The 26032-nt window shown below is 36.4% G+C and overlaps 1 protein-coding gene across 3 annotated transcripts; it reads left to right on the top strand.

Moving 5' to 3' along the window:
- Window positions 1-1093: 1093 nt before the first annotated feature.
- LOC121871460 lies at window positions 1094-24592 on the top strand. 3 transcript variants are annotated; one of them, XM_042373797.1, is made up of 8 exons: window positions 1094-1318; window positions 1499-1609; window positions 2634-2828; window positions 5225-6562; window positions 8263-8371; window positions 8904-9009; window positions 9870-9989; window positions 11320-24592. In XM_042373797.1, exons 1-8 carry the CDS (start codon window positions 1286-1288, stop codon window positions 11507-11509), a joined length of 2202 nt encoding a protein of 733 aa, XP_042229731.1. In that variant the 5' UTR covers window positions 1094-1285; the 3' UTR covers window positions 11510-24592. The 3 variants fall into 3 exon arrangements, with proteins under 3 accessions (XP_042229731.1, XP_042229730.1, XP_042229732.1); XM_042373796.1 differs by having other exon boundaries at window positions 2613-2828; XM_042373798.1 differs by lacking the exon at window positions 1094-1318 and adding an exon at window positions 2394-2516.
- The last annotated feature ends 1440 nt before the right edge of the window (window positions 24593-26032 follow it).

Here is a 26032-nt window from a genome sequence, read left to right as displayed (position 1 = left end):
CCTTCTCTTTAACCTTTACTTTAAAGGTGCCAAAATACAGGTTATATATAGTGACCTATTGAACTGCTGTACTGGTACAGTAATGCTGCAGTACTTAATGAGATTTTTATATGAAGGTTCTTGTGTGTAAAGCCAAGAGTTTTGAGAAAAGTAAATTAAATGCTAAATGAGCTACAGTACCTGGTAAACACAAAGGTCAACCAAACTTAGGTGTATAGTGTACCTGACCATGGTTAATTTATTTGTGCAATGTAACACGACAAAACTCATCATAAAACATGTACTGTACTTCTAAATTTCATGATATGACCAATAATGTTCTAAAAAGAGTCAACATCTATATTTGTATGGGTGAACAGACAAATTTCTCTTACACTTTTGTGTTAGGTTCCAAATTTGAGTTATAAAGGGTATGTAATATCTAGTTACACGTGATATCATAACCTCCATTTACAATATACCTGTACTATACATCCTTGTCACCAACACTTCTTGCAAGATCTTCACAACTCTCTAGAAGTGTTTTTGCTTTTTATATGTAACTTGAAAATAGATATACTGTACTGTACAGTACAGTACTGTACTGGTATACTGTATAGTGTTGTCACCTGGATAGATTAGGTGTCTATGCACCTCCGTATATGGAGCTTAACTACTAAAATGGTAGCTACTTATATTTTAATGATTCCTTACTTGAAATGCATAATTGCATGTATCATCTCTAGAAAAAATATGTAACACCAAATTCAAGTCTTGTCATAGGTCAAGGTCACACCTGAAGGTCAAAGGTGGCATATGATATACTGGTAGTTCATTAACTGCTCTTGTTTAATTTTTTCCCAATTTTGTGTCGTAGATTGTGTTTACTGTATTTAGATTCATAAGTTATGTAAATTTTTAAATTTTTACTTTTATTTTGGGAAGAAAACTCACTTTGGGTAACTGCAGAGAGTCAAAACTCTCCTTAAAGGGTTAATGTTAAAAAAATAATAATGATAATTTCTTTGCACTAATTAAAAGAAATAGTTGTAACTTTAAAAATGTTAATACAGTATCCTTGAGTTGAATGTAAATGCTTTGAACTTTACAGGCATAAGCACAGAGTGCTCAAGCAAGGCCTGTGACCTCTGAGGCATCTGTGTTCGTCATTGTGCTTTGGGAGTTTGTGTTTGATGCCATGTGTGCTGCTTGGAAGATTCATGTCAAAGTGTGAGGCAAACTTTACTAACCTGAAGCTGCCTAGTTTTGTCCAGGGTTCGTGGTCAACAGCAGCGATGTTCCCATTATGACCAGACAAATTGTGGCAGCAAGTTCTTTGGTGAGTGACATGATGGTATTGATAAATTAACATGTACTGTACAATACCAGTAAATTGATGCTTTAGAATATTGTATTGAGAATACAAAGAATATTAGCCTAAGTAATATTAATTGTTCATCTAAGGGGTTTTATTTCCTCAGAAATCCAACATAAAGTTAAAAAAGAAGGATATTTTCAGGTTTTTGCTGTGTTGCCATACCGTCCAGTTCCCAGCCTTAGTCTTGGAGCCCAGTATGCCATGGCGCAGAGGAGTCGTCGTCAAATATATGAAACTGCCTTTGACAGCAAGGTAAGTTGTAGTAATTGTAATGTGTGTGGAGGAAAGTTTTATTATTCAGTACCCCACTAAATTAAGAGGGACATAGGAGTTTGCATTTTAGTGTCTCTCCAAAGTTTATTGGACACATTACCTGCCTTCTGTCCTAATGATTGCAGGTTTGTAGTAGGGCATCCTTGGCCCACCCAGCTGTGCATGGGTGCCTAATTTTACAGTTGGGAAAGAAGCTGAAAATGTACGAGATACTTAGGAAGTTGTCACATGCTGTCTATGTTGTTTTAGAGAGTGTGAAAACATGTAGGCAATTGAAGTGATTCCAAGTAAAAGAAGGTACTGTATACTGTACTTCAAAGATGTGTAAGGTCGCCAAGGTTGTTCAATAATGTTATGGATGTAGTAGTAAGGGTGGTAAAAACCTTGTGTATACCTTGCTGGTCTCACCCCCCCCCCCCTGCAGCTTGTTTATATACCTTAGTTAATTTGTCTACTCTTTGCTTTCCTTAGCTTTTGCCACTTTATTTGTTTGTATCCTATATCCTCACCTCTGCTATCTCGAAAACCCATCTTATTTTCACTTGTAAATTTTGCAAATACCATTTAGTGGTCTGAGCTTGTCATTACTCCTGTTATTAATTTTGTACCATTCACATTTCTGCTAATACTCTTATCAACAATTATATAGTTTGTTAAGGACTTTTGCTCACTATATATTTTTTGATACTTGGCACATTATATTATTTCATGCTCTTTGGTACTATTAAGAGTTATAAGTTTTTGCTTTTCAATCTCCATTAAGGGGGAACCACAGTAGGTGTGTAGAGGAGCACAGCCAATGAAACAAGAGTTCAGGACCAGACTGAGTGTTCTTTGCAGTGCAAGATGTTTTGTGCTGTGTGCTCAGTCATATTAAACTTCCATGGTAAGCAAAAGAAAATATTAGGTCTTAATTAAGTTTGTTATCTAAGGTTATGATCAGGTGATAATCCAGATACAAACATAACTAACACTGCTTCAGCCTTCGCTGTGCTTCCGGCAGGTGGAAAAGAAGAACGAGGACGGAGGGGACCTGATAGACCGCATTGCCAACCATCCTATCCTCCAACTCTTGAACTTACGCCGTCGTTCTCGACAAAATGGGCAAAACAACAATAGTGGAAACGGTTGCCATAGAGCCAGAACTTTTCCTGGCAATACTGTTGTTGCTTCTACCTCTTCTGATCCTAAGTTCCAGGTGATGTTACTCATGAGTTGGCTTTAAAATTAAAAGAACTGTATGCATGTAGTCATACAATTGTGAAGTAATATTTTTGAGCAAAGACAAGTGTGTCCACATTCGTAGTTAACCAACTTTTATTTTTTTTTAAGTTAAAGGACATTGGTGTACTGTACTGAATATAGGACATATCATTGGTCAATACTCTGTTCATCAAGTTTATCTTGATATCATATCAAAGCAGTATTGTTTTTCCTGTGACCTAAAACAGTTCAGGTAATACGTTTACAGTATATTCATGGTGCTGTCTGTCTGTAGCCAAATGATTTCCATAGAGTAACTAAAGTTGTTAGGGGAGGGGTGTACTGCAACCAAACTTTCATTAGTAAACTCTTTAGGCATCCATTTATGACTATACTAGACATTGATAAGCTAAACATTTTCATTTACAGTATAGTCTGCATTTACTCGGCCAATTGAACCTGTGGAGGTCCGCGTAAAACGAGAAACGCGTAAACGAAATAACAGACCATAAGGGATTAATTGAAGTAGAGACTGGGCCGACTCCCAAACTCCATTTTTTCCAACACAATACGTATGTTGTAGTAAAAATAACATCTTAATTTTATGATGGTATGCACATACAATTAATATTTAAGAGAAATATCAATAATATTAGGTTTTTTAACACTTACGTGAGTAGAAAAGATGGCTGGGCACACGGGGATGGGGGGTTGGTTCCGAGGCAGAGGGCAGATTATTGGCCCTCACTTGTATCAATTGTATCACTATCCACCACAGAGGCTTGCAGGGCCTCATTGTCAAACCCCTCAAAGTCCATATCCTCACTATCACTGACTTGGGCCGGCTGTGGTGGGTGGCGGGTGAAGAACTCGGTAATGTTTTGATGACTGGGCGACCTTGTGTGCACCCTGCCCGCGCCGCTTCCCGCGTAATTAAAACATTTCATTCTGGCAAGGCACTGGGTAAATGACCAAACGCGTAAACAAAAACCGTGTAAATCCAGACAATACTGTATATACAGTACAGGTATTCCTTGCTTAACGAACGTTCAAAATACAAAAATTAACTTGTACAAATTTCATAAATTAACACTTATTTTTAATTTAACGAAAGCTTCCTCCACTTTTACGAATTTGAGTCCTACCAGTATACTGTAATGTGTGTGTGTGTGTGTAAATAATAATAATAATAATTAACGGTTTATTGAAAGAGCATGGCAGCCGGAAGGCTGAAAATATACAATTACAAAGTGTGTGTGTGTGTAACACAATAATGTCAGGATAAGTTTCTTCAGATCCCAGGGTTCTTAAAATATAACTAATACAGTACTGTTTTCATTGCATCAAATGCCTTTTCATAAGCAAAGATTTCTAAAGGTATCAGTAAGAACAATTCATACTACAGTAAGTCATCGCTTAACGTTGTGGTTCTGTTCCTGAAAAGCGTGACATTGACGGAAACAACGTTTACTGAATCAATTTTTCCCATAAGAAATAGATAAAGTACGGGAGTTACGTTCCCCAGCCTCCCTTTGCCCCATAAAATACATTACATATACAGAAATTCAATGGCATTTTTATAGAAAATAGTGCAGGTATGCATATATATAAATAAACTAAATCATTTTGTATTGTACTCACTGATGGACGGAGTTGGTGTTACGAGTGTGTGGTAGGTGGTGGAGTGGAGGAGGAGGGTGGCGAGTCACCGAGACCCGGCGGGTGGCTCCTCCTCCCGGTTTAAAACCTCCATTTTCGTAGCAAGGCTAATGGTCTTACATCGATTCTTCACAACACTAGCATCAGTAGCACTCGATGGGCACTTGTAAGCCATTTCGAATGGTTAGAGTACTGTACAGTATTAAGCGCAAAAACACTTAAACACTCACGAACGCTATGGTAGCTCAACAAAGACTGGCGACGCCGTGACGTTCTGCGGGTGAGAGCATTGAGAGGGGGTGATGAGCCGTACAAAGTAGTCCGTGACGACATTATACTGAATCAGCGGGACGTTATTCGAATCATGGGTATCTAAAGAATAGCGACATTATAACGAAACAACGTTATTGGGGGCAACGTTAAACGAGGACTTACTGTATATTATTTGGTGTTTGGAATACTTCCTGGTTAGCTGGCCAATAATCTATGGTACTGGAATTATGGTTTTAATAATGAGGTGAATGGGGGAGGAAACTTTGTATTTGCTTGTGCATAATGACAGTTCTTGATTACAGTACAGTATATTATTACCTTGTATTAAGGATATATTACTGAAAAACAAACAAAACAATATTAACTGTACAAGGAAATCTTGCTTCCTCATCTTTTGTGGGCTCATTAGATGATTTGATAATCTTACCAGTCAAAAACTATAATATGTTTAATTTGCAGGTTGGTGTTTATACTCCAAAGGGGGGTCGTCGTCGTGATCGAGGCCGTGGCGTAGCACCTCGCCCGGCACGCAGTGTATCCACTCACCACATAACTGAGCATCGTGTCCGGCCCATAGGATTGTCTAAGAGTGATGATGAAATTCTCAATCGTGGGTCAGATTCCTTGGATGAAGATGACTACATTGAGGATTACATAGAAGGCCAGAATGCCAAAGAGCTGTCTGCAGACTTGGACACTCTTCATATGCAAAGTGATGATTATTTCAAAGAAACTGAGAAGGGAAAGAAGAGTTCGAGGAAGAAGAAAAACAAGGTTAAAGAGCGAGCAGAGCTCAGTAAATCTCAGGCCATCCCTGCTAGACTGCCTTTACGACCCCTAGAATTGCGAAGTCCTCCTGGTACAGCCCCTTTGCCCATTAAATTCTGCAAAAAAACTCCCATTGCAGATAAAAGTCCCTCCAGTTGGTTTAGTCCTCCAAGACAAAAGGATCTGAACCTCCCTATAAAGAAAAGTTTGAGTAAAGAATCACTGGGGTTGAGTAGAAATACACCGCCCTGTGAGAGTCACACTAGCCTCAATGCCTCCATGGAGGTGCTTCTTGACAGTTCCTCTCGGAGGGATATAAAGTCTTGTTTTATTCCCCCTGGGGTGAATGTGAAATACTCTAGCATTGAGAGTGTTGTGACAGGAAGTACTATGTCGAGCCTTGAGAGTTTACGAAGTTCCATGAGTGATGGTAGCAAAAGCACAGCGAGCAATGAGTCGGCAATGAGTAGCTATAAGAGTTCGTCCTTGGGGAGTGACTCATCCCTCCTATCCCGTCCTGCCCTAAACCTCAGTGCTCCCCACCGATCACTTATCCAGTCAGCAAAGTTTCAAATCCTCTCGCCTATTTCGGATAAGTCCCAGGAGCCATCATCAGAAAATGGTTGCCTCTCTCAGAAAAGTTCCCCACAAGATCTGGCAGAATTTTATTCTGCTATGTCACGTCAGAAGACTCCTCTACAACCCAGAAACATCCAAGAGGACTTTCGTAACTTTCACCACATTCTTCCTGGTCCTCCAAGAGAAGGTGATGTCCAAGGATCAGACAGTGGCATAAGCATTGAGTATGGCCTCCATTTAAGTAGGAAACATGAAGCTCCCTACAGTGACTTACCCTTTGATATGCCTAAACTACGTCGTCGATTGGCTGCAGCAAAGATTGGAAAGACAAGTTTGTCAAGCAGCAACTCCTCAATCTCTTCCAGTGGTGCCACAAGTGAAGGAAACGCACGACTAAGTCTTCCTCCAAACTTCCAACCCACAGTCAACCCCGCTGTCTCCAGATTACAAGTATGTCTGCATGACTCAAATCATTGACTTACTATTTTTACTCCAAGGAATGTGGGGAAATTGCAATTCCGTTTACCTCACTACAATTTTTCTTTGCATGACTCTATCACACAGATTCTAATATTATTGAAATATTTTCTTGTCACTTGTGTTTGAGAAGTTAAGCTTTTGGAAGTTTAATTCTTATATCTGGAATAACACAGGAGCAAAAAAATGTGATAACTCTGGCAATGCGCAACTTTATAATTACCAGCTCACAAATATTGGACAAATTGATTTGTACCCTTATTTTGAACTGATGTTCTATGAGGGTTTTTTTAGGTGGGTAGAATCATCCACCAACCATCTTGGATGTGCAGGCCTACCGCCCAGGAAGCAGGAACACGATCTCTTGCCACACCAGAACTGTCACCAGGCTCTGTGCACCACTTGTCATAGCTCCCATGCTATCTGATCTATTTCTATGTTTATTATATTGGCTCCCAAGCACTCTATGCTACCGTCTGATGATCACACCTAGCAAGAAAATGAGAAAAAGTTTAAATTTGAAACAGAGATAGAAATCCACCTGGCTGCCACATCACAACGGTCAGCTACCATGAACCATGCCCTCTCACTGCCTTGACCTCCAGCACTATCCAGTAGCATCCCCTGAGCATTTTAAGCTTAATCTCTTCATTTCTAGAGTAGGTTATGTTATGTAGTATTGAACATGAATGTTTTATAACTTTCATAGTACTGCACAGTACAGTAGCTATGGTATGTATATTTAAAAACTTGTTTGTGGGTAGGATCATACTGGTATGTGCTTTTGACATACCTGAACCTTACTTTCTATCACCCTTAAGAAGTTAGCAATGATTATACATTACATATGAGTATGCTCTTTTATAATTATAATTCATACTGTAGCTAAACCATTCATGGGGCCACTGACTACACATAATTTGTATGCATATTTTTGTCTTTTACATCTACCAGGTGATATTTAAAAAAAATTCCAAAGCCTCTGTATCTGCTGTGAGAAGTTCACCAGTTACCACTTTGTTCACTATGCCATGGTGCATATGAAACCCTTGTAGCCACCCAACATTGGCTTCAAAGTTTTGATGACCTAAATGCCATGTAAGTCATTGTACAGCACTGAAGTTCTACACCACAAACTTGAACAGCTTCAGCTGGGTGTACCACTAGAATGTTGCCTCGTCCACACCTTCAAATGAAAGCTTATGTTTACAAAAAAATTTCTCAAATTGTACTTGTTTTCATTTCCTTTGAAAAAATTAAAAAAATTTCTTTAGTATGCATTGTGTTTTAAAATGTTGACTTGCTTAAATTACACTACTCTATTAACAAATTAGTGGTGACACCTTTTTAATGCTCTATCAAAAGTTTCAGCTGCAATTTCACTGTTAAATTCTGCCTCTTCTACATAAGGGTTGACTTCCTGCTTTCAACTGAAACCATATTTACAAACACTTTAAACATTACTGTAACCTTAAATGAATAATAACATGAATGTATAGCATAGAGCACAAAGTGGTCTCTTACATGTGGTATGTATGTGAGTGTGAATGTGTACTGAGCTGGTCACTAACCTATTAATATCATGGACTTGGCTCAACTGTTTACTGTGGAAGGATGCCACCATGCAACACTCAACAGATAGCATCATTAACTTAGAAATTTTACTTTTTCAGATTCTAGAGGTTCGCAGTGGCACTTCCTCATCCAACTCAAGTGACTGGGATACTCGGTCGTCGGCAGAGAGCAGTGATGATCAGGGCACACCTAAGTTCAGAAATAATGGTAGGATGGAGGATGTGTTGGGCCTTACTCAAAGTACAGGTTATTGATTATTAGATTTTTTATATATACAGTACCGATATTTTACACGTTTAATAAATCAATTTGCATACCCGGTAGCTAAATGATTTATAAATTTAGTTAAAGTTTCCTGTTTTAAGGTTGAGGAAAAGTGTTCTGTAAATAGTTACCGGGTAGACAGATAAATACATATGCAAGTTAAAACAAATACAGTAACTGTATTTGAGAAAGGAAGGGGGTCTGTGGAATTATTTTGAATGGAAAGAAGACAAAAAGGCTTGAGTGGTATATTCTGTACAGCAGTTACTGGATTGGGTAAAAGAATGAATATGGATAATGTACACAAGCAATACAGGTATTTGGGTATGGAGTGTGAGAATTGCTAGTTTATCATCTGAGAAAATTATGAATACTAGAGTACAAAGATGGTTCAGTGTTTTGGAAGATCCTCTGTCAGTGTGTCATTACTAATTCTAACCATATTTCTTTTAGTAAGTGTTAGTTAATATTACAGATGCTAGTAACAGAGGAAAAAGTGGACTGGCTTTGGACCTGGGGTGTGCAGCAATGGCCATAAAAGGGGAAAAGGTTGATGTCAAACTTCCTCTTATGAAACAAGGGTAAGATCTTTGTTGGGTTTTTGTCAGAAGTATTCCTTGTGATAAAGCAAATTTTTGTGTAAGGTTTAGTGCACCTGTTGGTAGAGTAGTTATTTGTTGTAATGTTTTTATGTTTTATATGTACAGAGGAACCTATTTAGTTATTTTTTCTGAATTTGTGTTTTAAGTCTCAAGGGTTTGTTACCATTCAGTACAACCTTACATGGGTGAACTGCAGTATACTGTATAGGGCAGACATCTGTTTGTTTGAAAAGTTTGCCTTACTGTAAACATGCACCGAGGGCCTCAGGTAATATTACAGTGGTCATCATGTGTTTATATACATTTAATGTTTATGTTTGGACTATACACTAATGTAATGTACTGTACAGTGAAACTTCATTAATTTTATGAGTGAATAGATTTTTGCATGACAGAAGGATCAGTACTCGAGAAATGGCAGAATGTGTGTATAGGTCCCCAGTATAAACGGAAAGTTGATAAGAATTAATGCAAAAATTTTAGAGAGTAAGTTTGTTAATTATACTTTGGAAGTTGAATGGTAGGTTCAAAATGGAGATATAGTAATTAAGGTGTGTATAGAGTGTGTTGGGAGGAAAAACACTATGGTTCAAGAAAGAAAAAAAAAGGTAGATTAAGTGTTTGCATTGAGGAGGATGAGTGAAAAGTGTCCTGGAGAAAGGGAATAATTTGTTGGTGATATTTATGAATCTAGATAAAGTACTTGAGAGAGAAGATAACAAAAGTGGTGTGTGAATTATTGCACACAGCAACTACTGTACAGGGTAGTATGTTTTATACAAAAATTATTAAATTACTGTATTACAATTTTAGTTTATTCACAAAGTTATTTCTTACAGATGGTATCATGGTGCACTGAGCAGAACTGAGGCAGAGGCTACACTGAGGTCTTGTTCTGAGGGCAGCTACCTCGTGCGCTCTTTGGACATCTCACGACATGAGTACTCTTTAGGACTGAAGTAAGTACTGTACTGTATTGTATAGATAACAAGTAGTAATTATTATAGAAAAATTTTAATGTTTGGTCAAACTTCTGCCTGGATCCCCCAACAGTATCATGGAAGATTAAGGCATCATCTTTATGATACTGTCACCACATAGGAATTATTGTCTTATATTTCAGACTTTAATGTGTACAGGTATGGGATCATTTATACAGCATGCTTGGGACCTGGTGGTTGTCAGATAGTGTTTTTCTGGAATTTGGAGCCTCGGGCCTCAAATATACAGTAAACCCTCTGTAACTGGCTGTGAAGCCTTTGTTCAGATTACTAGATTTATTTACCCCTAAAAGTAGCTTAAACTGTACACTGTAACATTGAAACTTAAAATTGTAGACACATAAACGGCAACAACGAAATCATATAAATACCTGTAGTACAGCAATAATGAAAATATAAAAAGAGCAAAAATGATACAAGTTACCGTACACACTGTGTCGCAGTCGCTCCTGATACTCTCGCCTTAGCAACGCAACAACGCCCTTAACAACAGTGTTCAGCCGCAGATCCTCTGACCTCCACACACTAGCCACATGGCTTCATGTAAAACTTTATACCTTATAATAATTATTTCTTTTTGCACTTTCTGAATTAAGGACTGTACTATATGCACATAACTAACTAAAGAAAATGAGGAAAATTACATGTGTCTACCCGAAAATCAGAGTTGAAAAGATCAACATAACATGACATAAGATATAGCTCATAGGTGGAGAATGGTTAGAATCACCTGTACTGTATCCCCGGTCAGCCCAGAAATTACTTATGGCGCTCATTTAAATAATTTGTTCTAGGTCATAGCCAGTTTTGGAAGCGTTCCAGGATGCCAGATAAATAGTCCCCTATTAAGAAAAATTCAGGTCCAAATCCTTAGAAAGATGCATACCTCAATATATGTTACGATTGTATGGACTAAGAAATTCATGATGAATAGTAGTGATAGAAGTCTCACTAAAAATACAACATACCAGGTACTTTGCAAATAGTTAAGCCTTCAAGGAATATGGATAGATTTGCCTTTCAGAATAAATGGATTTGTTTTGATATCTTTTTAGCCTTGGTGTTCCTATATTGGCAATGGAGAAGATATGATAGTTAAGAAATGTTTAGCTTGTACCATGTACTATGCCTGACAGATTTACTTCTTTTTCTTTTTTGACCAACAGAAAGAGATGCTTGATTATTTTTTATTATATTGAACATCTCTTCATGGATAAACAGTATGCACTTTTCTGTGGTTATTCGAACAGTGGAAAAAAGATATTGATTACTTCTCTGCACTTGGCAGGTCTGCTCGTGGATTCATGCACCTTCGGATACAATTTGACTGTAAGACTGGTCAGTACATGCTAGGAAGGGGAACCAAGCAGTTTTCCTCAGTCCCTCTCATGATCCAGCATTACACCATCTTCAGACTACCCATCAAGGGTGCTGAACACATGGTACTGCTTCAACCTGTGATTCATGAGACCCTCTAGTGAAGCTTGTCTAAAAACTGGAATTGTTGTCAGGTTTACCTAAGGTCATGTATAGATTCTTGTTTGGAATCTACAACATAATCAGTGATCGGCCTTGGAATATCTTCCCTGTTATGATCAATGTCTCATTTATGGATGAGAAAGTAATGGATTATGAGCTTACAACTAAGTCTGACTGTTACTGATTGTGTTGTAGTTTCTTAGTGAAACCCAGTTGCCAATCTTTTGCCAAACCTTGTGCATCTTCCATAACTCTTAGTAATCTTTCTAGTGCATATTTTAGTGAATTAATCATGACAATTTCAACCTTTTTCAGTCAATTTTCAGAATCCTTCTAGTAAATCTTCACTCTTCATAGCAAGTTCCTTAGAGGATCCTTAGTAGATGCCATAATTTATCAGTGTACAGGAATGTAGTAGAAGGCTGTGCAGCTGCTGCACCACACTTTGTTTTGCTCCAAGTTCGACCATCTTCTCTTTTTAATAGAACCCAAATTTCTGTAGAAAAAATTCTTTCATCTCTCCAATAGATGAGAACATTCCAATGCCAGTACGTAGGGTGTAATCTAGTACAAATTGCGAGGATAATTATGTCTACCGAACAGTACCTCTGATAAGAACACGTGCTGATGTGCCCGTGAACCGAAGGGCACGGGGAGATGTAGCCGGTGGATTTTATGAGTATTAGGGGTCAAGTAAATTAAAGTTTTGTAGCTCAAAGTTTTGCAGAATGATGTACATATTTTGTTCATAAACATTCCAGGTATTTTAAGCTGCAAAAATGCTGTTGCCTACTGCATTGTTCTTGATAATTTTTGCAGGAGATTTTGAAATGATGTTTTAATTTTTTATTAAGGTGGAAGCATTGAAAGGCTCCCCTTTTATATGATTTTATAGTATGTGATATATGTTCAAAAAGTTTTCTCAGGTTGTCAACAGTATCATGGACTGATGTGCTTCAGTGCCAATGGAGGCAAAAATTCTACTCCACTACCCCTGTAAAATATGAAGTACACTATGAATATTGTGTCAAAGATGCACTTAATTTTAAATTTAGAGATTATCAGAGTAGTGACAGACAGAATTCATAGGCCTAGCCATTAGGTGCACTCTATGCCTCAATTACACTGTACTGTATGTGCCAACCAAAATTGCACAAGTATTATTGAAAAAGTACTAACTGAAATGTGTCAAGTGAAAGTAAATGAGATCATATTGTAAAGTTTTGGATTATGTACAGAATGTTACTGTTTGTTCATGGTCTTGCCTGAAATGAATAATACAGTACAGTACTTGGATACAAAATGTTCAAGATCCTCAAGAGCAGTGATTGTAGATAGTGCCTGGGTGATTGAGGTGTAGATGTTTTACATGAATTGGTATTGTATTTTTGTAAAGATACATTGGCATGCCATTTAAAACTAATTGACTAGCCAGACTGTAATGATAATGTGGGAGGAAATGGATGATGACATTTTTAGGTTTCCAGACAGAGCTCATGGAAAAGGGAACACTTGCTGCTGTGGTTAAGGGTTTACAAGACTCATGATATCAGGTATGTGCTCCAATTAACTGTGGATGATTACTGAATTAGATTGTGTTCCATGAGAAATTTTTGAGATTTAATGAATTTGTATTGTCAAGAATGGGTGTGTACTGTATATGTTTGATGAGAAATTACAGTCTTGATGAATTTGTATTGTGAAATGTGGACATAAATGTTGCTTTGTACTTTTAAGTCTCTTCCACACTCGGTGCCAAAGATATGAGTCCAGGGAGTCATACAGTATTATGTGCATGTTATTCTATAATTAGTATAAATTAAGAGTCAAAATTTCAAGTATACAGTATGTTAAAAGAGATTACTGATGTAATGTAATTTCTTCACACTTCTGATGTGCTGCACTGGGCAAGAATGATTAAAAAAAGAGATATGATCTCGGGAAATGGTTCATGAAATGAAATGATTCCATTGTACCTTAACAGTACAGTACTGTATATTTTTTTGGATGAAGTAATGTCTTGGATCACTGGTGCAGCCTAATATTGTTTTAAAGGGTTAGCCAGAAATTACATTGCACCATTAGGATGATTTATATCATAAAACTCCAGTTTCAGAGATTTGTAGTTCTAGCTTTGCTAGTCGGGTCTTAGGACATCTTTTCTGACTGACAAAGATAAATATTTCACACTGCAGGTTCCTCATTGCATCCCTGTCATGTAAATCAAATACGTACAGTATTGACCTTCATTGAATAATTTGTTCAATGTATCAAGTACAGGGAGATATTTGGGGTATTGACTAAGCATTGCCTACTTCTGGTGTCCTTAGCAATGGTCATAATTCAAAGAAATTGATTGGCTGCTAGTTGTTAAGTGGATCATGCTGTGATATAGGCTGAGTCACTGCCAATTTTTCTTCATCAACATTTAATGTGATTGACTTTAAATCTTGAAAATAAAAGTTGATGGTGAATTCACCGCTCTGGCAATCCAGTTTACTTAGTCATCAGCAACAAATTGACTTTGAATTGTAACTGTTACTTATGATTCCATAAATGGGTGAAGCTTAGTTGATTGGAAAATTTATTAAATACTTCAGGACATGAATAACTTTTTAGATCTTATGCTGATGAAATACTATACACCTGATTTTAAATATAATTTAATAAAATAAGTAGAAGTCGTCTGACTCCCAGCTTAAGATCCCTTAGCTTGGGAGAATTTGCTGAGGGATGTTACTCACAATGATAACTAAAGAGAGTTAGGAGCAAAAAGAACTGGATGAGACTGGAAAATGGGAAGCATTGGTGCTGTAATACTATGTTGATCTTTGGAACTGTCCCAGAATATTGGGATTGCATTTTGGATTTAATGAGAAAATGATAATAAGCAGCAATAGTAGTAGAAGGAGGCGGCCAATTTAAATGTCTATTTATTTATCTGTTATCTTTGCTCTACTCCCAGTTATTGCATGGGATGGATCAAGGAAATAAGGAAACGGTAGAATATTGCAAGAAATGTGTAGAAAGCCACAGAAAAGGATTGGAACTGCAAATAGAAACACCACACACACAAACAGTTCCTCATACCCTCAACCATTTTTGACATGAGTTCAACTGATGTATGAAATCACAAAGCATTCATATAGTCAATTTTCAGTTGATCACCCACTTCACAATGTAATCATTAGTTTTGCTGTAAAGTCTACCTTGTGCAGTGAGCATCAGAAGAGTGAAGTTATGTGGGTTTAGATACAAAGCAAAGTGATTCCTTACCATGTCATTGTGTCTTAAGGGTTTATTATTACAATAATAATATTTCTCATTTGTCAACCTCTTGAACATTATATGTGCCAATAATTGTTTGTCTAATAAGCGTGTTCCTATTCCTCCTGATTATCCCATTTAAACCAATATACAGTATTTGATGTGCATTTGCTTTGGTAATTGCTCTAAGGATGTGTACTGTATGTGTTTTCCTTTCCCAATAATACCTCAGGCCATGCAAATTTCTTTATTTATTTATTGACAAACATGTATGGAAAGGTACAGTAGTAGGGAGGTATTGCTGATATTATATTGAAGGGCAAATGGTATGGTAAGATGAATATATGTACTGTATGTATTTAAGTTAGAATGACAATAAATAATATTGTCATAAGGTACTGATTTGGGCAGTTTATTATTTAAAAGATACAGAGAAAAGTACATGACAGAGCAAATGGATAAGGATTTTAGAAAATATTATGATATCACTGAATGATGATCGCTAACTTAGGAAAAGATGACTGATATAATGGTAGACTTAACTTTGGTCATGTTTTCATGAAAACTTTCATACTCTTTCACCACCATGCACAATGCTTATTGTTAGACTATGCCAACAAACCTGCATAGTTAACTTAAAGTGCCAACTTCTAGAGTCACTTCCTTCCAGAATGCTGTAATGCCACTCCTCTCCTAACAGCTATAACCTCTGACTATTGTAGTTGTAACCTTCACGACTGTAAATGTTACCTCTGACTATTGTAGCCATAACCTCACTTTTAGCAGTAAGGTCTCATTGCTTGAGCTTTAGCCCCTCAGTGTTCTAACTGTAACCTCTCACTATCCCAGTTTTTAAAATGTATGAACAATGTCACTGACTTCACTCAGCCCAATCTGACTCCAATAATTTCCTTAACCTGGTTATTGAGTTTGCTTGTCTGTTTATAAAAGGAGTACTGTATAAGTTCTATGTGCTACAGAATCCCTCCACAGCTGTTTGCAGCTTCTTTTTGCAACACAATAAACGAAAATGTCAAAGGGGTTAAAAGATCTCCATAAGTGTACACTGTCCTATGAGCAATTACTATTCAATTTCATTCACTGTGTAATTAATCCCTAGCTCTTGTTTTCTGCAGGAGAACATACACGGCATTTTGAAATATAGTACATAAGAACCAGGTAAAATAGCATTCATGAGGTATATTTAAATTCTAATGCAATCTCAGTTACAAAGGTTTGCTCCAAGACAGCTTGCCTCATGTACAGGTTGTTCCAGTAAGAACTAAACAACTTTAATTGTTGTTTTAAGTGATCGATCAACTCAAAGTTTTGTTGACATTTGTTTTTGTTTTTACAAGTGTGTTGCATATACTGTACAGTGTGATCACAACAGCAGACCATGACATCACCAGAAGAGATGCAGTGTGTGGTATATGTGATTGTAATGCCCTTCACCAACACTGATATGAGATGGGTGAACTTTTGGTACATTGTGTGGTAGTTGAGTCTGGTTGGTTGTTGGATGTGGTCTTGATAAAAGAGGCCACACACTGCAGCTTTTCTTGTAGATATTTCATATTCCATTGCTGGTGATACAGTGAATAGGTAACACTCCTGAGAATAAACAAATAATTGTCAATAAAACTTTTTGAGCTGGTGTATTACTTAAAACAAAGTGATTTAATGCATGTCTATTTCATGTTTAATTAGCTATTAAAGTTTTAAAGTTCTCCAGATCTTTCTGGAAAACTCTATATTAAGTGCAGACCACATTGCCATAACTATGATGATAAGAAAATAAAGACATGGCCACATGTATGGCTGGTATGAGATTTCAGAGCGCGACCCAATAGATTTTCATCGCTTTGCTAGATGGAACCTATATAATCATCTTACTAAACAGGGGGTATGATGACCTAAGTTAACTGTAGTAATACAGGTTGAATGGGCCAATGTTTTGAACCAATTACATTAACTGTTAACACACACAATTGAGTCGCTGGAAAACTTTGTGAATCCTCCCACATTTTTCAAACCCCGTCATAATTTACGTTACAAATTCAGCAGCCTATTTACATTCAACTAGCTCTCTTTGCTTTGTACATATTTCCAAAGTGGCCTCTCGAGTCAATTGGCAATTTTTTTAATTTCTTCGCTTTAACCTCAAATACTATACATTTCACTTAATGATTTGAATAAAAATGCCAAAATATTACTCTTAAACAAGTCAAGCTAACTGAACTGAAGGTAGGTTCTGGTTTGGTCTTAGAGCTTCTGAGATTGCCAGTTCCCATATCAATTCTGATGACTACAAAATAAAAAAGAATTTATCAGAGACTTTGGGATAATTATTTGAATTAGGGTTGCATTTCTTCCATTAAGAACTACGGTACTTCTGGTTAAGATTTTTGTACCAGGAAATCATTGTCTTTTATATCACAAGCTTTCTGGATTTTTGAGATTGTACTGTGTTAGATTGACCCAACCTAATGTATCTCACATGAAAATGCACTCTTCACTAGCCCTCCAAAATGCATAAGGACTCCGGATATATTGTTTCTCTGACAATCTTTCAGAAGAATCTATTTTGTTAATAAATTACATATGTTTATGTTTAGAGTTTATAAAGTACGATACAGGGCATCTCCTGCTGCCCTTGGAATGGATTTAATTTAATTTTAGTTTTGCAAATTATGTTTGAAATCTTGCACCAGTCATAAAGAAGGATTAACCTTTTTGAAATTTAATTTTATGGCTGGGAACGAACGAGTTTATGACTATCCCCCTTATACCCTTCACTGAGAATGGCGAATGTGAATAATTTATTAAGTTTGTAACATGTTAACTATGGATGAATGGGTTTTGAAGGATGTTCTGGGATTCACAAAATGTTTTTTACCAATAGTCAGATTGTATATTAATATGCTATGTAAATGTTTGAATTAGTATTTTGTTCAGTTTGTTAGAATTTTTACCACAAATATTGAAATAACCATTGTCATACTACAGTAGTGTCAAGCTAACTACTGTCATACTAGTGACAAGGTAACCATTGTCCTATTAGTGTCAAGGTAACCACTGTCATACTCTGTAGTTTGATGGCTGTTAGGTGCCAACTACCTAAGTGGTGACAATTCTTTGGTCAAGTTTTCATCCTTTTCTAATCATAAAATGTGATTTTGTGAGCATCAGTCCACTTTATTCTGCTGGAAACAACTACAGTAGATATTTTTAAGTTAAACATTTTCAGGAGATCATAGATGCAGATTATCCTGTAAAGTTTGGACAAAATAAAAACTGTGTATCAAATCAGGGCATTAAAACTAAATAATTTATTGTATACTAGACTGTTTTAAGCAGTTCCATGCTTCAAAATCTATTAGAATTTGTAGATTTAATATTTTGTTAATTTTATCAGATGAAGCAGTAAAATCCTGCTACAGTCTTACAAGACAAGAGTGTAAGCTTGCACATGGAAATTAATGCGTTGTATACTTATTAGAAAACTTGGTATTTGTAGGACAATCATATACAGTATGAAATTAATGAAAAGACCTAGAAGATTGTTAGAGCTAGTGATCAAGTAGAAGTACTTTTAGTTTTTTAATTAAAAGCAAATAGTTCTGTATTAATGCTTCCAATTACTAAAATCTAGTTGATGAGAATTATTGTACTATAGTTGATGCGATGCAATAATGCGTGTCCATCCATGTCTTCGCCGCTGCTATTATACAGTCGTAAACATTCCCTCCAGACCCACATCCCTCCCGTGTTAGTAGTCTATGGCAGAGAACTTTGCTGACTGCGCTTCCATTTTCTATAAGTATGCTCCTTTTTTTTTCTTTAATAATTAGTTTAAGAGCTAATTTTTGTAAACTTGAGTTCAAGATCATCATACCCATGCACTAAATTTCTACTGAGGCTTAATATTATTAATAAGTGTATTATTATTATAATTATTATTATTGTTATTATTATTATTTTCTTTTACTAATGACCTCTTGTGTGCCAAAACTGAATAATGGTTGAATCGAATGAGGCTACAGTATTTAAATATTATTTTCATAAATATTATGAAATAGATTGAACTGTGATATTCAGTTAACACAGTTTTTGGTAAAAATAATTAATTAATATTGTCCTTTAATACGATGTTGTTATGTACCAGTACTAAAAGAAAAAGAAAATCTTGTATAAATACACCCAGTGCTAAGAATTAATTAGACTGGTTTATTGAGAGCAGCAAAGTTCATTCTGCTGGTAGTTGTAGTTCACCAACCTCTTTGGGTTGTGTTAACCAGAGTATTTAACCTTTACATCATAGTGTGATATTTTTGGTCTTGTTAAAGAATTGATTGGCTGTAGACGGATCAAGAAAATCAAATGGTGATGTGCAAGTCAAAGTTCTGATTACCTCTCCTCGGAGATTTTTGGTACTGTGGTAGTTGAAGTCAGTACTGTACGATGAAACTCAAGGTAGATATTGCCCTCTAGAGTCATACACAATATTACATAGTTCCAATACACGACATTTTCCCTTTCTAGTAAGGTTTAAGAAATATGAATTTATTAGTCAGTTACTAAAGTACTGTACCTATACCAAACAATACTCACTGTGGTGGTGTTGATGAAGCTTGAATTTTTTTTATTGTGTACTGTCCTGATGCTTAACTTATTAAGTTTTGTGTCTCAAAGTTAACCTCTATAATTTTCTATCATTTCTCTGCCTGTTGAAGGAAAAAATGTATCAATTAGGAAATCAAAATCAAAGTTATAGTTTATGAATTTTGTGATCCATGTAATAATTTGTGGATGACTGCTTACCTCCCCTTGGAATCTCTTCACATTAACAGATGCCTTGTGTGTATAGACCCCCAAATTGTTCAGTAACTGTGTTGATGTTGAGATATGTAAATGATAAGTTCTGTTACCCGGGTTTTAGTTATTGGTGGAATAACAACAGGTGTAGATATATAACAACACCAAACAGCATTGGGATTTTTTTTTTGTATCAATGTCAAATCATGATGCACAAAGTTAAACCTGTAATTATTTATTGTCCCAAAGATTAACTTCTTTGTGAAAAGTTGTTTGGTTATGACATCAATATACAGTATGTAGAAGGAAGAGTAAAATGATGTTGGTGACCAGGAATTACTGAACAGAGGAATTAGTAAACAGCACTATTGACTTCCAGCCAGACTTTGAACATCCGGCCAAAATAAAAATGGGTAACTTTTTCATGTGTTTCTCTGTTCAGTGGTGCACTTAATGGAGAAGTGTGTCGGGAACACCCAACATTTTAAGGCTATGCTAGTTTACCTACATTTTCAAATTTGGATTACCTGTACTATTATCCTGTCATAGAAAGTGAAATGGCAAGTTGTGAATTTTATAATACTTCACCACACTGTTGAAATTGTAGGAAATTATGAAATTAAGTATCATCATGACAATTTGAAAATGATGAGAATTGTTTGTGCTTTTTGCATAAAAGGTAAATGTAGCCTCAGAATGTTAACTTTTCCCAAATCTCATGAAACCACTGTATTGGATGTATGGCTGTGCCTGTACAATATGCAAGTGATATTGTTTGATCCATTACAGTGTGGTTATAGTCAGGCTTGCCACCTCAATAAAAATGGGAAAAAAGACACACATGGCTGACCTAAACTGCCATCATGGCTAGTTTAGTGCTATATAGAAATGACGGCTAGTGCAGGTTTTGCTGTATAGATATTTACTATACCGCATTAACCTTAGTGAACGTCCAGTAATAACTCGTAAGCTATAGTAAATCCATAGTGCTAAAGTACTCTTTAAAAGGCTGCCAAACTTGTATTTAAGGTAAGATTTTGAAAACTTTTAAATCTAAGGAATAGTAGAAAAATTAGGAAATAACTGATCCCTAGGGGATTAATGTACAGTGCCCAGCTCAGTTTTTGGTAGGTTGCTTGGCAGAATTCTGACAGTCAGAAGACAGCCATACATGGATCTAGAGAAGATACAGTAGTTGATGAAAATTTCAACACTACGGTAATTTCAATCACACACAAAAAGAGTACTGTACAGTAATTTCAAGTCAAAAGTGTTGCCTTTGGATTTTGAGTGATGGAATTCTACTGTTAACCTATCTGGTTAAATTTTACTGCTATTACAGTACAGTATTAGTAATTTTTTGATACAATATGTAAATTGATTTTTTTTTTCCAAATACATCACTTACTGTATACTACTTACATTTCCAGGGCATAAATGTCTAACTTCGTTTTGAAAAAGTTTTATTTATGTTGAGTCTATTACCGGTAGTATACTTTACAAAGGATCCTATTTTTGAATGGTTTTGTAATGAAGTTTGAGAAGAATGCCAAACTTCAAGTGTTGGGTAATGAGAAGAATACTACTGGCTTATGACAAGAACTCTGCTTAGATACACAACTTAAACTTTTGTGCATATTTTGTAGGAGGTGTATTTTACAGTTTAAAAGGATTTTATCTAACTCATGGCTGTTTATATGTGCAGAGTATTTTCTGGAAATGAGTTATCTTTAATTGCTCATATGTTATACTGACACATTAATGCATGTAGCATATAAAATTTGATGTGTATGATGCAAATGCTTTTATACTAAATGCTGTACTAAACTTAAATTACAGTACTTTCAAAAGTTTAAAAGCCTGTACATATAGTAATTACAGTACTGTACTGTATATCAACTTCCCACAATCAGATCTGGTTGTCACATGTAAAGTCTTCCCCAAACACTGTGACTTCACACATTTTGGCACTTTGAAATGTCACAGACTTAACAAATTCAGTCAAAATACTGTTTGCTAAAGTGGAGATGTGCAAGGCACAAGGAGAGGTAAAAAGTCTGATCAAAGCTTTGCATTTAATTGGGCAGGTCACTGCATGTAGCTCATATCCTTGTATGTGAGAAAAAAGTTCTTTGTGGGAAAATAATCCACATTAAAACCAGACTTAAAAGATTCCATTTGCAGGATTTTTTAGACTAACATTGGACTTGAATGTGAATTTACAAGTATGAGAAAACTTAAGCCCAGTTACTGTACTGCATGTCATCAAGTAGTGGCAATCCATAAATATGTACAGTATTCACATTGGGGACTAAGGATTTAAGACTCGTAAATTTGCATATAAGTAGTTGTTGTTACACTGATTGAGCTTGGGGGGAAAAAAAGGTCAGAAGAGCCCAAGGTATAGCATGGTTTAAGGTGGTCTGATTACTTGCCTTTTTCTGGGTCTAAACATTTTCACTGGTGCACCAGGTCATTGTGGCTTATCCTAAAGTTTGTGGAAGTTTTTGACATGTGTAAGTTCAAGTCACAAAAGGTACGAGTTAACTTTTATCTGTAATAGCCTTGTATTGAATATCTTCTTGATGATATTACATATACAAGTGATATCTCCATTAGCCGGAACAATTGGTGTAGAGCAATTTCAGGAATCAGAGATTTCTGAGTCACAAGACGACTCTCTCAAAGCCGGAAAAAAATCATCCCCGGAATTTTCCTGGTAATGGAAAAAATTTCTCATTAGTTCCAGAAATTGTGCATTACAACTTCTCTCAAAGCCTGAAAAAATCTCACACTGCCGGAATTTTCCAGGTACAAGTACTGGGAAATTTTTCTTGGAATTTCTGGAAAATGTGCCTGATTTTTCTCTCTCAAACCCCCCCAAAAAACCTCCTCCATCCCCAGAATTTCCCGGTTACTGGAAAAATGTGCCCCTCAGAAAATCGTTCCCAAAGCCAGAATTTTCTGGAAAACTCGAGCTTTGGGAATGATTTTCTGAGAAATTTTTTATTCCAACTATTGGAGAGTTCCAGTTAAGAGGGATTTTGGCTAACAGAGGTATTACTGTACTTGGTTTAATGAATAATGACTTCATCTAATACTTAGATTTTTAATATTAAAAGGAAAAAGACATTTTTCATTATGTGTCACTAGAATATGATTTTGATATTAATATGATTACAGTGTACAGTATCTAGAAATGGAGACCCAATACCAACTAAACTAGTAGTGGGGACTACTATTTTAGGATGCTGTGAGAAGCATTATTGTATCAAAAATACTGAAAAACAGAAGAGTGACAACCAGAGGTGTGTGTATTGGAATACAGGGTCTCATAAGGGGTTTAAAGTTAGCAAGACACTGATTGTGGAGCATGTATACTGTATGAAAGAAGATATTCATAGTGTGCCATGCCAACTTGGAACCCCTGTACTTATTGCACAAAAATTTACGTATGTTAGGTAAATGTATATTTTTCCAACATAAAGTACTGTACTGTACAGCACTTAAATTTTTGTAAGTTTAGGGGTTCCAAGTTACCAATAAACCGATTTTTGGGGCGAGACACACTGTAAATTTTTCATTTACACACATGGGTTCCAAAAACAGTATTGTGTCAAATTTGAAACCGATATGACCCTTTAAGAGAATTTTGCAATGTTTGGATATATTACTTGGTTAAGAAGGTTGTAAATATTGGTATTAATAGCTTTATTTAATTATTAAGTTCGTGTTTAATACAACTGTTTATTATTTGTGGATAAAGTTTTAATTTATTTATACGTATATAATTTATAGTACTAAGTGCATTTTCAGTTAAGACACACATTACTGTACATGTATATACAGTATAAAGAAACTCTATCATGTAAATATAGGATAGTACACCATACCTCGATTATCGAAAGCCCTGTTAATCTAAATCTAGATTATCCAGAAACTCAGGTTAAAGCTCTGTGTTGCCTGTAAGACCATGACAATTGTAAAATGTTTCTACAAATAGTCTGATAACCTGGAAAATCAGATGCTTGGTTGACCAGGTTCTGGATATCCTTGGTATATCAATTTTCATAACATATCAGTAGCTTTCTTTAACTTGGGCTGCAGAAAATATTTTGGTGTGAAGTTTTCCTCTAAGCAAGGGATCTCTTTTAATTATTCTGTATTCAGGCACACTGGCAAAAGTGAAGCCATTTAATACAGTTACACAAGGTTGTATATTATTTGATTTTATCTTGTTCATTTAAGTAGCACTGGCTTAGTCATACTGTACTGATTTTTTGTAACATGTATGCTTGTATTCTGATTTAAACTACGTAATGCATTATTGTACAGTATTATTTTCATCTGAATTTATTGGTATTAAATGTATTTTATTAATTCACTTGATAGATCCCAGTCCTTGTTAAGGCTGAAGGGCGGAAGCATCCTGGAGGCCCAGATTCACCAATGCTCACCCTCAGTTTCAGAATGGTGTTAAAAAGGGAAGCAGTTGGTTAATGTGTGATCCACGGCAGCTTGTATGGAGGATTACCAGACCTTGCCTGTAGGAAGGCAGCTGTATAACTTATTTCTGCAGTGCTGTGGCTACTAGAAATAAGGAGTGAAATATTGCCTGTAAATTGTACTCGTGAATGTTACAGAATTAGTAATTAAGTATGAAAAAGATGTTTTGAGACCATATTGATATGATGGTGTTGAAAGATGCTAGTCAGTGGGAGGGATCTTGTGTAGACACAGTACTAAGTGACTGTCAAAGTTACTAAACCAAGGGAGAAATGTTGTACAGGAGCAGTAATGATTGTGTCAGAATTGAAAGTGGGAGGAAAAAGATGATGTTTTCAAGATACCACATTCTGATTGTGCCAATGTTGCTATTAGTGAGTCTTATCAGTTTGAGTGGTAGCATTGCCTTGATGGCTGCCCTGGGAAGTAGCAACGTTTCTACCTTGTTTCTCCTTGTACTTGTTAACTCTTACAATAAATAGTTAAAGATGTATATGAGTTTATTTATGATCCTACCTCTTATATACAATCAGTATTGTCATCTTTATTGATGCTGCTACTGTGACTTATTTATGCTGTTACTGTATTGTTAAACTGCTGTTATGTCTTGGTTACTACTGTGTTACTATTGTTGTATTTGTATGTATTGTCACTACTGTTTTGTTGTGTTTCTACTTTAGTTGTTTCCTCCTGTTGTTGTTGCTCCTTTAGTTGGATTGCTATTGGTGGCATATTGCTGTTGCCCTTTGTAAAGGATTGCCAAACACGGTTTTATGCTGGGGCACTACTGTTTTACACAATACTCAAGGTACTGGATGTTTGGATCCAAATTCTGGAATAGGGTGGCAATATCGACAATATATACCTAGATTTTGCCAAGGCTTTAGAACGTACCCCATTAAAGGCTGAAAATTAAACTGGAAGGGTACAGGATTCAGGGAAGTGTTGTAGCATGGATCAGAGATTTTCTGTATGATCGCAAGCAGTGTGTGGTGATTAGTGGTACGAAATCGTCATGTGTACCTGTGACAAGCGGGGTACCACAGAACAGTATATTGGGCCCGTTGTTGTTTGTTTGTTTCATAAATGACATGCCAGAAGCTATACTGTACACTCCTCCATACAAATGTTTGCGGACGATGCCAAGTTACCTAGGGAAATTAATAACCAACACTGAAGAGCTGCAGAAATCTCTCTGAGCTTCAAGAATGGTCGAAGAAATGGCTGCTAAGATCAATGTCATGAAGTGTAAGAGGATGCACCAATGGGACAAAGAAACTACATTAATAGAGACTGAATGCGAAAATGACCTGGTTGTGTATGTTGACAATGAACTGAAGTTCTCGAGCCATTGTGAGAGGAGGGTGAATCAAGCAACTAAATTATTAGGTCTTATCAGAAGGTCATTCAGATATCTAGACGGTCCATCCCTTGTAATGATCTTCAAGAGTGAGGTGCTTCCCCGCCCGGAGTACTGTCACCCCGTCTGGTCTCCGATATATGCTAGGAACTGTCAGGTGCTTCCTTGCCTGGAGTACTGTCACCCAGTCTGATCTCCGAGATATGCACTTCGGTACCTCAGCTACTCAGAGATTAGAGCACCTGCAATTGCCTAGCTTATACTACAGAGGGGCAAGGGGGCGACCTAACTGAGGTGTATAAACATGTCAAAGGGCACTACTCAGTCAAGTGTCCATACCTGGAGCTGGCAGACGCCCACCCCACAAGGAGTGGCAGCTCAAGGTTGTAGAAGCCGCAAGTCCAGAAAACTGTGAGGGTGTATTTTTTTCAGAGTGAGAGATGTGAACGCTTGGAAAAACCTGCCAGGGAGTGTTGTGATGGCAACAAGTGTGAGCTGTTTCAAGACCAGACTTGACAAGCACTGGAGCAGCCCTGTAAATGTATTCAATGCATATTATATCATTATGTCT

The sequence above is a fragment of the Homarus americanus genome, unplaced genomic scaffold (assembly GCF_018991925.1).
Source record: "Homarus americanus isolate GMGI-L3 unplaced genomic scaffold, GMGI_Hamer_2.0 scaffold45698, whole genome shotgun sequence".
NCBI lineage: Eukaryota > Metazoa > Arthropoda > Malacostraca > Decapoda > Nephropidae > Homarus > Homarus americanus.
The sequence above is the reverse complement of the archived record's forward strand: the minus strand, read 5'-3'. Positions and strand labels throughout refer to the sequence as shown.

Coding starts and splice junctions, on each gene's coding strand:
- LOC121871460 (XM_042373796.1), top strand. CDS start 1,286: ATGACCAGACAAATTGTGGCAGCAAGTTCTTTG. Junction 6,563..8,262: donor CCGCTGTCTCCAGATTACAA/GTATGTCTGCAT, acceptor TTACTTTTTCAG/ATTCTAGAGGTTCGCAGTGG. Junction 9,990..11,319: donor GAGTACTCTTTAGGACTGAA/GTAAGTACTGTA, acceptor TGCACTTGGCAG/GTCTGCTCGTGGATTCATGC.